Source organism: Larus michahellis, chromosome 2, assembly GCF_964199755.1.
Source record: "Larus michahellis chromosome 2, bLarMic1.1, whole genome shotgun sequence".
In the NCBI taxonomy this organism is placed as follows: Eukaryota; Metazoa; Chordata; class Aves; order Charadriiformes; family Laridae; genus Larus; species Larus michahellis.
The window spans coordinates 131858492-131870290 of NC_133897.1; the positions used below are offsets into that span (position 1 = coordinate 131858492).

The 11799-nt window shown below is 37.3% G+C and overlaps 1 protein-coding gene across 6 annotated transcripts in view; it reads left to right on the plus strand.

Moving 5' to 3' along the window:
* The window catches only part of SGK3 (serum/glucocorticoid regulated kinase family member 3), a 62745-nt gene that overhangs the window by 39905 nt on the left and 11041 nt on the right, over window positions 1–11799 (plus strand). For all 6 annotated transcript variants that reach the window (XM_074577175.1, XM_074577177.1, XM_074577174.1 and 3 more), the window contains exons 5-7: window positions 2310–2385; window positions 8097–8184; window positions 10914–10963. In XM_074577175.1, the coding sequence (XP_074433276.1) occupies window positions 2310–2385; window positions 8097–8184; window positions 10914–10963 (214 nt within the window). The remainder of the gene's footprint in view (window positions 1–2309; window positions 2386–8096; window positions 8185–10913; window positions 10964–11799) is intronic.

Below are 11799 nucleotides of genomic sequence, written 5' to 3' on the forward strand. Positions count from 1 at the left end.
ATTGAATTAACCTAGGTGGCACACCAATGAATAAACAAAAAGGCAAGTGGGAAGGCAAGGCTTTGCTCTGTGTTTCTATACCCTTCACTCAGGCCATTTTTACTTCAGGGTTTTCCTGATGGTCATTGAGAGCCGCCCACCCTCCCTTGGCTTGCCGATGTGATCAGACTGTTTGTAGTTTCACCTCCGCCTGCACCTGTTTCAAGCATTTCATTTTCTCCTTAGCTAAAGAATAAATGGATCCAAACATGTTGAACTCTTGGGATGTGTTGTTTTCAGTTTTTTAGAGTTCTTTCAAACAAATTAATTTTGACAGTTAAAAGCGAATCATCTGGATCCTGACATGAAACTCCTCCTTATTTTTTTTTTTATTAAAATAATCAAATGCAAGTATCCAGGCTCTGATGGTCCCTTCTGATGAAGGTGTAAATAGTTGCCAAAAGTTCTACATGTATTGTATCTATAGAGATTTCTTGTTTGGTTTTGGTTTCTTTCCTTTTCTCTGACCTTGGAGTTTTCAGAGCTGGCTGAAGACCTGGTAATGTCATGCAGTCTGGTCTGCTATACAGCCAAATGTACAGGCGGAGTTCTTAGAGTCAAATTTAGGAAATGAGTTTAAATGGGGGGCGGGAGGGGGGAACCCAATCTAAAACTTTATTAAAACTATATATGTAAAACAAGGTCCTCAAACTTGTTTTAAATTTCTGTGAACTATGCTGAAATCTTTGAAGCATGAGAAACTAAATAGTTCTCAAGATGTTTCTTGCTGGGGGGCAAGGTGGAGATGGAGCCGTGATGCTCATTTAAATAATTCTTTGTCTTAACGCTGATTTATTGAAGCTTTGATGTAATGTTTCTACTGGTTTCTGAAATAAGTCGCATATTTTACAAATGCCGAAAAGGTATTTTACTTCTGTCAATCCATGCTTGGGTATGCAGCATTGTGCTATGACATTGGAGTGCAGTAGCATGAAACTTATAAATCCCTTTTTCCAAAATCTACCAAAAATACTGTCATAACATACATTGTCATCTAAATGCTCCATTTTCATTGTCACCTGGTTATTTAAAAATTAATCTTGTTTTAACTTCAAAAATGGGGCAGAGGGAAATCATAGAAACCAGTCAGAATACAGAACTAGAAAATAACAGAGTATATTTGAGCTGACACGAGGCAGGTGTTCTGTCTTCGACAACATGGATAGCTCTGCAAGCTTAGAGCGGCTGATGTACTAATGATGTTGTAATCAGTACAGCCACCGTACTGAAATTGCTGATGGTGGTGACTCCCGTTACATCTTTATGCAAATTTACTTTCCTGTTTGATGTCAGTAATTTGGGATTATTAAATACCCTAACAAGGGTTTAGGAGTTATATCCCTGAAACAATATGAACATTTCTCTTAATATTTAAAATACGTCTTTTAAGTGAAATTAAATTTAAATTTAAAATTCTAATAGTTGTCAATAATCTATGTGATAGAGTCATTGGAATATCTTAAAAGATAATACACAAGTTAAATATTCTTTTTCTATACAAATTATTGTTGATATGAGTAATTACAGATAAGATCATTCTGGATTGCACTTGATTTCACATTAGAGCTCTCTTTCTATTTCAGATCCCCTGTGTGTCTTTCTATATTGCTAAAGAAAAGTTAAGTTTGGATGAGGGTGGAGATTCTGATATATATTTTTATTTTTATTATTATTTATAGTTTTTATAATTATTATTTATTATTTTATTTTTACATTAGAGATGATGTCCAAAATGGAAAGAAAAGCATTTTGTTTAGTTATCTTTAATGGTTACATGTGAGTGCCTGCTGGCAGGATGAATTGTGCAACTTTCCAACTGCCATACATATATTATGGAAATATGCTGCTTGGTGGGACTGTTGGTGTAAAAACTTGACTTGTGCAACTGATGTCAAATTTTGCCTGTGTTGTTTTTGATTTATTTTTTTTATTGGAGCAGAATCAGATCTTGAAGGGCTCACCCGTGCAACAAAGGCTGCACAGGTTAGCCCACTGTCGTTACACGCTGTTCTTGAAGCACTTCAGTGCATTTATAATCCACCTGGCTTTCTATGTTTTCAAGTAGCGTTGCAGAGAAACAGAAATTTGAACGCACTTCACTTGAATGTTTTAAGCTTGTGACTTTTATATGTAGAATCCTGTTCTGAACCAGTCATGAACCAGTCTCTTTTTAATTGCACTTTAAGTCCTAAAAAAACCTAAATTTGAAAATAAGTCTTTTTCGTAAGCTGACTGATCATTCTAATAAACCCAACTCTTTTTTTTTCCAGATTTTATTAAACAGAGAAGAGCAGGACTGAATGAATTCATTCAAAATTTAGTTAGACAGCCAGAGCTATGCAACCAGTAAGTAGTTTCATTTCTGTTTTATAAGGACTATTTAAAAGACATGAGATATCAAATGCAAAATTGCAAATTAAGTACTTTTAGCCAGAAAATGTATTTTACCTGCCCAGTGCTCTTAAGTATAATAACTAAATTTTAATATGGCTGTTCGTTCCTTCAGGAAAAATTTACAGACTGATAAATACTATAAGAAGGTTTTTGTTTTCTGAAAACTGATCTACAAATAAACTTCCTAGCAATTAACTGATCTTAATTCAAGGGGTGCAGATTCCAGTGTAAACTCTGTTGCTGTAGGGCAGGTGTCTGTTTTGACGATGGCTTTACTGTTTGAGAGCTCTGCTGTTATTTGCTACTGTGTTGCTGGGAGTAAGTCACTGCCGGCATCCTTTTGTAAGAGCAGTTCGTGTGTGTATTCCAGAACTTGTTTTAAGTATTTCAACCGGTAGCTTAATCAGCTTGCTTAGGTGATTTGGGAGATAACCAGGCTGACCCACCTAAAGCAAATGAGCACGTTTGCGCATACTGTACCATCAGAAGAACTGCAGATGCGTTGACCTCCGTCAGTGGGACAATGATGAATGAGAGATGGTGATATACTGGAGTCAGCTCTAGTTAAGTCTGGAGGATAGCGGTTCTGGGTGTGAATTTATATCTGGGTGTGAATTTATTTATTTGTTTTCAGTTTATATCTAATGAGTTTAAACGAAATCTACGCAGCTTTCTATGTTGCTTGAACTAGTAAAATGGTAAAGCTCTCTGTTCGGCTTTAGTGTTGAGTAAATGTCTTTACTACGTACACGTTGTTGAACTAGCCTATCTGTACGTGTGAAACCGCCCTTTTCCCACAGGAAAAAAAACCAACCCTCTGACAGAATATTGCTGTGGCTTGTAGTCAGATAATTTTTATTTTTTTTTCCAACAAATGAGCTATTTAATGTGCTATTAACCTGAAATATGTACTACTTTTCTTTTTTGGAAAAAAGGAGTTTTAATATATACTTCCTTATGTTAAGTGGAAAAAATTTCGAAACGAAGTCTTTACAGTGGAATAGTTTTCTACTAGAACAAATAAATACTTTTGAGGTTTGTTCTTCTCTGGGAAGTGTGAGTGTGCTTTTGAGTGTTCTTCTCTGGGAAAGAATAGAAAGCACTTTAAAATAACTAATTGTTGAAAGCTAATCTGTTATGTTACATTAGGAAAGGACACTGGCTTTATTTAGCACAATCCCCTCCTGTGTTTGGTTGTCAGTGTGTCCAAGTACCAAATATTTTGTCTCAAAACATGCTGTATTTGTTCTCCAAAGGTAAAATGGTACTTTTCTTTTTTTATGTGCATCTCAAAATTGTGTGCTAAAAAAACCCACAAACAAAAACAAAAAACAAAAACAAACCAAAAAAAACCACCACCACCAAACCTCAAATCCACTTGCCACCTTAATTTTTTGTGAGCTTTTAAAATTGTTGTAAGCTCAAATGCATCTGTAGCTGAGCCTCTGTTCTTCAACATGACATTTAGCCTATCTGATCCACTAAAACTTACTTGAACCAGTATTAAGAGACACGTGTTGTATAAAATGTTTTGGTGCTGTTGAAAGTGTGTTAAATAAAAAGCTTATTAGGCATAGTTCTCCAGTAAAAACAAAATAGAGACTGAAGTTTGTCCTGTGCTGTTCTCCTCCCTACCCTTAAAGTAACAGTGATTTATGTGGGAGAAAAAGCAAGTCTTTAATTTACAATTCATTGCAAAAGCATGTAATTTTGTAGTCATTTCTGTGATTCTTTTAGTAAGTGCAGGGCGATTTGTTTTTCTGGAGCAAGCTTACTTTTTGCAGTGCTCCATTGCAACAAATCATATTAATAATTGCATAATCTGTCACCTTATCTGTGATGAGCTAATGAATGTTATTAGTGAAGAAATACCAAAACTTTATGATCTTTGTGGGTTTTTTGTTTGGTTTGTTGTTTTGTTGTTTTTTTTTTGTTTTGTTTTGTTTTTTTTAAAATCTGCTAGGAACTGCTCACGGAGTATGTGGTGGCAGAGTCTTCACAGATAGTCCACATCCTTGCTTTATTAGACTGTTTTTCTTTAATGTGCTAATTAAACTTTATATTAGGAAAATAACTTATGTAAAGTTATTAATGTACAAGGAAGACGTAGGGGGCTATGCGTTCTTACAGAACTTTAAGGAAGTCCATCTTCCACTACATCTTCTAGGCATTAAAACCAGTATCAGGATGTCATATTTTTAAGTCCTAACTAGGAAAAGTGTTTCACTAAAAGCTCAGGGATGGTTCATGATGATGTCCTCCCTTCTGGATGGAAGGCATCTGAACATCTGAATTGAAAAGCACAAATGTCAGATGCAGTGTATCCAAGATGGTACTATTTACATTATTCTCTGAAACATGCAGCACTGTGTTCTCCCCCACCCCCCCTTCAGTGGACTTTGTTGAATATTGTATCAAAGCCAAGCTCAATAATAAACCCACTGAAAACCTAAAGTGTGTTAGAGAGACACTGTAATGGTTGATAAGGATTTTCCTGTAATTGCTGCCAGGTGGAATATGGAGGGAGATGGATCGTTAGCTTAGACTGAATTGGGAATTAAGTGGACTAGCTTCAACCTGCATTTACTCGCCTCACTGTATTTGATAGAGACGTTACTGTCATGGAGAGAATGCAGATGTTCCAAAAAAAAAAAAAAAAAAAAAAAAAAAGACAGAAGGGATAGAGATCTGATAATGCCTCCCCCTTGCTGACTGATGTCTTGAGCTGGGAGTTTGTTACTTATGAGCACTGTGAGGCCTCCTAAATCACTGAGCAACTATTCAAATTTGGGCTGCTTGCCCCCTCAAATGTAGGTCTTCACTGAAAAATTAATGTATTTAATTGTCTATCAGAACATATCCAAAAAAGTCTGTTTGAATCCAAATGTATAATAGAGGATGCATTAAAGATGTAACGTAGTTATTTTTAAATAGTTCAAAGTAGCTCCTTAATGAAAATGAGAACATTTGCATAACACTTGAAGATCTCAAGGATGACAATACCCTGAAATCTCTGTGGGGAAATGAGTTATCAGTTCTTTAAGTGAGAAGTGGGGGTCTGCATTTGTTCCCTCGAAGAAAATCAGAGTGAATAGATTTTTCTGGTTTCCAATCTGATGAATATAAAAATTAATGTGAAACCCCTGGATTGTAAGATCTTGCAGTCCATGTAGGGGAAAGCAAGCCTTGCATTACATTAGTTGTGCTTTTTTAAAACATTAGTGTACATTATGGCATTTTGAGACTTTGCTTTCTGTAAGAAAGCAAGCAGTGTGTTACTTTTTTTTTTTTTAAAGTATGTGGAGATGAGGGAGGAGCTGGACATCATTATAACATTGAGTTAATATGTGAGCTAATACAGCATAGAAGTCCTACCAAACTATATAGCATTTTGCATAACATGCTGCAATCTTGGCTAAGAAATAGATACATTAAAATTGTTATTTTTAATCACTACCTCTTTGCAGTGCTCTTAAAATTACAAATGTGAACAATGTAACATTGATCAGTTATGCATCTGGCCACCATATATTGCGGAGACTGTTGAATGCCCTGCAACTGTACAGAAGCCTTTTACTGTGAATGGATTTTTTTATTATTATTTTTTTTTCCTGCTGTGAATTCAGTCGTGGACAAAGTTACTATAGTAATTATTTGAGCTTTATTACAACATGCTCTATTTAATCAGCCGGTTGTCCAGAATAATTGATGCTGAAAGGTAATTAAGGTCTGGTTCTGTTTTCTGTCTAGTGAAAAGCATTAACTGTAACTTTTTGTTCTTGATTTTTATGATATCCAAAGATTCTGAAACTTAAATTGTTGCATCAGGAGCCAGTATTACTACAATATTCAAACCACAGTGATTTTGTCTTCCTGGCACTCGGGATACCAGGCAGACCCTGAAATAGATCAGAATTTGGAGTTCATACAAGATGGGAAGAATCAAACTGAAATGATGGTGGGAAATTGTGTGAACAGTCTTGTTGCTGTACTTAAAACCTGAAGGGATGAAGGTACCTGAAACAGATTTCAGACAGGGTTTAGGAATACAGAATGTAAGTGATGGAGACTGGGAGCCTCACATAGCATAGGGCGTGAGTTAGGTTCAGTTATGAAATGCAGGAGCTGGAGAAATGTCAGAAACGGCTCATCTCGTTCTTCTAATCCTCACTTTGCAGAAGTGTGGAGAGTGAAATAGATTGAAAATAGCAAAGCAAGTATATCTGCTTCTTATAGAAAACTACCCTATTTTATATGTACTAGGAATAAGTTCAAAGAGCAGCTCCACAGTTAGTGCTTTTCTTGTACTGAATGGCTCATGCAGTTTCCTATCAGTGGCTGCCCTGAGACCTTCTCAAAGAACTTTATCTCTGCAATTTAGGTTAGATTTCTTCCTTGATAAGCAGGCTGCCTTTTAGTCAACCGAAAGAACTTGAAAGGTTCAGGTTCATCTCTTCAAATGGTGATACCTATTTGTTTAGGAATTAATTGATTTTTGCCTCGCTTGTTACTAAATTATTCTTTACTCGCTCACTGTGCTGCAGTTAAGACAGACATTATATTCAAACTTCTTGGCAGGGCCTGTTGCAATAGGACAAGGGGTAATGGTTTTAAACTAAAAGAGGGTAGATTTAGACTAGATACAAGGAAGAAATCTTTCACAATGAGGGTGGTGAAACACTGGCCCAGGTTGCTCGGAGAGGTGGTAGATGCCCCATCCCTGGAAGCATTCAAGGTCAGGTTGGACGGGGCTCTGAGCAACATGATCTAGTTGAAGATGTCCCTACTCATTGCAGAGGGGTTGGACTAGATGACTTTTAAAGGTTCCTTCCAACCTAAACTACTCTATGATTCTTCTGAACTTACTGTTGGGTAAGGCTTGCTTCCTGGGAGTGAGTTCTTGGAATTCTCTTACTTTCCCTCCTTTCTTCTATCCTTCCTTCCCCAGCCCCCACTGAGACAGAAGCTAGAAACTAATGCTGAAGTTAAAATGCATCTCCTTAGGTACTGTGGGAAGTCTGTAGTCTCTCTTGCTGGTTCTTGAAGGATAGTGTTTGTGTCCTGCAGCTGACTGGAAGGATTCCTTACATTGTCTTGTCAGTGCCCAGCCAGAATGCACTTTGAATACAAAAACACCATCTTCGGCTTTAAAGCGAATAGGGACAGGAACGTTACTACTATGTATGTCTTGGGACATGCATCTCTCTTTGGGAGACAGACTGTATTTAATTCTGTATCGTGTTAGGATATTTAATTAATTTTGGAAAACTAAAAATGGTTTTAAGCTCTTCAGTTTTTTTGAAAGTTGGTTTCCTGGTGGTTGCTAGCCAGTTAGAACTCATGCTTTGGATAATGTTCTTTCTTCTTACCTTTAATGATGTTCTGCAGAGAATTTCCTTATGAAGTCTTCACATAAATATACTTTAACAAGTCTTTTTTTTCAAGTGGAAAATTTTATGTACTCTATGTAACACATTCAGCAGTTGAATTATGTTGCTATAAAAGCATTTCTTGTACGCAGTCCTTAATTACCAGAACTTAAATGTAAAACTTTGTGGTGAGTAACTCCTCTATACGCTGCTGATTAATCCTATGCTTCCTCTGGTTATGGCTGAAAATCGTGCAGATTATTGGTGTACTAAAGAAGTTAACTGTGTTTCTAGCCCAGATGTCAGAGCATTTCTTCAGATGGATAACCCAAAACACCAGTCGTATCCATCTGAAGATGAAGATGAAAGGAGCAGTCGGAAGGTAATAAAACATAAGTAAAGCAGTCTTCTAAATGTTCGCTACTTGAGGGCAATCTTTGATATATTCTTTACTGAAAATTACTGGTTGGTTTTGCAATATATCCCCGCCATGCTCTTTTAAATAAATGTGTTCCACTGTGGGCTGTGAGATATTTTTCTGTCAGATGTGAACAGCAGAGAGGGGTTCCTCCCCATTCCTCTTGGGGAGGAAGAATGTCAGGCACCAGTATAGGTAGGGGTGGGCCTGCTGGAAAGCAGCTCTGAAGAAAAGGATCTGAGGGTCTTGGTAGACGGTAAATTATCCATGAGCAAGCAATGTGCCCTTGTTGCCAAGAAGGCCAACGGAATTCTGGGCTGCATAGGGAAGAGTGTGGCCAGCAGGTCAAGGGAGGTTATTCTCCCCCTCTACTCTGCACTGGTGAGGCCACAACTGGAATACTGTGTCCAGTTCTGGGCTCCGCGGTTCAAGAGAGACGGGGAACTACTGGAGAGAGTCCAGCGTAGGGCAACAAAGATGAGTGAGGGATTGGAGCATCTCCCTTATGAGGAAAGGCTGAGAGAGCTGGGACTCTTTAGCCTGGAGAGGAGAAGGCTGAGGAGAGACCTTATTAATGTTTACAAGTATCTAAAGGGTGGGTTTAAGGAGGATGGAGCCAGACTCTTTTCAGTGGTTCCCAGCAACAGGACAAGGGGTAACGGGCACAAGCTGGAACATAGGAAGTTCCGATCAAATATGAGAAGAAACTTCTTTACAGTGAGGATGACAGAGCAGTGGAACAGGCTGCCCAGGGAGGTTGTGGAGTCCCCTTCTCTGGAGACTTTCAAGACCCGCCTGGATGCAGTCCTGAGTAATGTGCTCTAGGCAATCCTGCTTTAGCCCGGAAGTTGGACTAGATGATCTCTAGAGGTCCCTTCCAACTCTGAAAAATTCCATGATTCCGTAAAAGCTTTGTCTTGCTTCTTCCCCACTTGCTATATGAGTTAGAGAAACACAGCTTTAGTCATAGCTTAGCTGTCTCAGTTTTTGCAATCTTTTCAAAGATTCTTTCTAAAAACATCTGGCAAGGAGCAGGGGAGACTGAATGTTTAATTGTCTTTTTGTTTGCTTGTGTGTTGGTTTGGTTTTTTTTAAATAGGAGGAGAAATATAATTCTCTCGGGGGAAAAAAACTGCAGTCTTTCTAAAAGTCACTCAGGAGCAAGGATGGATTTGATTTCATTTCACATAGAACACTGTGTGAGGTCTGAAGCCTCTTTTGTCACAAAAGCCACTACATAGCTAGATGCATTCTCTGAAAATTAATTTACAGCCTCCAGAAACAGTGCTGTTTGAAAAAAGGAGTATTTCTAGGAAGCAGAAGTGCCATTTTTAAGCTTGTTTTCTCTATGGCTTACTTCTTAGCATACAGATGTGATCTTAGTACTTCTCTTGTTATTCAGCCCCTGTTAAAGATGTAAGAGTTGTCATTTTGGTTTATGTGTGATCCAGAGGAGATTTAGTGTTTCCTGAAAGTTTCACTTCCAAAGATGCCAGTCTTTGCCTTTTTTTTTTTTTGATGCTTGACAGCACTGTGAGCATGCAGCAAAATTCTAATTTAAAATACCGTTTTCCTCCTCCTTTGAAAGGTATTTTCAGTAACGTGGAATGATCTAAACCTTCTGTGTAAAATTAATGACGCCACAACAAATTCCAAAATAGGAAGAGAGCTAATGCATGGTGGCCATACTTTTTGATAGTAAATTCACCTTCCCATAGTTAGTGTAAGTGATGAAGCTGAAGAGTAAGGAACAAAAATAAGCTCTCAAGAAAAGAAAAATCGTAAAGCTTATATAGTCGCTTTTTTAAAAACTGTCCAGTGCCATTGTGTGATTGTCTCTTGTTAGAGAATAGCAGCATCCAGTGCTGCTGTCAGGGCATTCTCTGCTCCTGTAGGAGTACTGGTTTTGTGATGCCTGCCAGCCTGTCCCCAGGTAACTTGTATTTGGATGCAGTTTATCCTTCTCTCATAATGCCCAAAACCATAATAAGGGTACAAATACTGCTTTTTTTAATCAAAAACAAAACAGAGAAAATTACTTAAATGACAGTGGCTTCCTCATCTCCCTCCCTGTAATTTACAAATTCGGTCTGGGTGTGTACTGGTAGGATTCATGGAATTCCCGGAACTGAGTTAGTTAACCTTTAATGTCAGGATAGAAAAGGTTGGTAATGTTTTTCTTGGGGTGGGGAGACTGTTCAATTTTGTTTTTTTTAAAAAAGCACTGTGTCTTTCACTAATTACTCTTGTATAAACAGTTTGAGTTTAAAATTATTTTATTGGTAAGATCTTGGAAAATTTACAATAAACAGGAGAAAATATATTCTTAGAGCAAATAGAGAAAGGGTTAAGTTCTGGATGAGGAACAAGTTTGTCCGTTCAGATGCTCTTAAATCTTTGTTCCTAACCTTGTCCTCTCTGTCTGGACACAATTATTTTATTACCTTCATCCTTGAATATGATGTGTGTAGAAATAATTTGTGACAAGGTGATGATGGCCAGATATTTCAACATACGAAGTTCACAACCTGGATGTTAGATCTCTTTTAAAAAATCTGATGTAACAAGTGTGAAGGTATGGATTGAGCAAATTAGTAAAGTATTTTGAAGTTAATGTTGGTTGAAATATAAGGGAGAATTTAAAAAAAAAAAAAAAGAAAATTAAAAATAAACCTCTTTGTCTCTCCCAACAGTTAAACTCTACCTCACAGAATATCAACTTGGGACCATCTGGAAATCCTCAGTAGGTTTCAATTAAATTGAATTAAAATGTAATTCAATTTAATGTAAAATTTTTATTTTAATAAAATTTAATTTAATTTTAAAACCTGAAAAATTAGACTGAGTGTTAATAGTATGAAGAATTTCTTGGATATGTGCGTTTGTTGGTTTTTCTGGAGGAAGCAAAACGTTGAATCCTGTGCTACATAAACAACTACCTTTAAAACATTCTTTTTCCCCCTTTCACCTTCAGATTTTGTTAGTCTGCTGTCCTTTTAGTTAAGGATGCTATAGCAAAGATGACCTCTCTGTCTTGGGGGTGGTCACACAACAGTTAAGAATGCGAACGGTTTATGAAAACAAATTTGGGTTAATGCATGGCAAAGGAACATTTTGCCTTGTTGATACTACAAAGCTAGTTACTGCACTCAGAACTTGCTTCTCTCTTTGGTGTCTTCTGCAGAGTTTCTGTTCTCAGTTCTGTGTGAATCTGTGCTTTTCTCATCTAGGAGATGACTGCTATTTTCGCTTTGTTTTCCTCACAAATTTGTTCTGGGCTAACAGGAGGAAATGCTTAATAGATTGCAGTAAGAAATGAAATTTAAGAGTACTTCCCTTCAGGGGCGATAAAGGGAGAGGTGTACGGTGATGTAACTGTTGTTTTGGAATTTGAAAACCTGGATAATTGTTTTGCTGACAAAAATATCCCTGCATTGTATTTAGGAAAAAATGAGGGAATCCTGGGACATAACTGAAAGGAGTGGTGATGTGGGAAGTGGAAAAACTGAGAGCAAATTCATAGGTACATGTACAGAAGAGGAAGGCATTAGGGCCTCCCTCCTCTTGCTGTAATTTAAA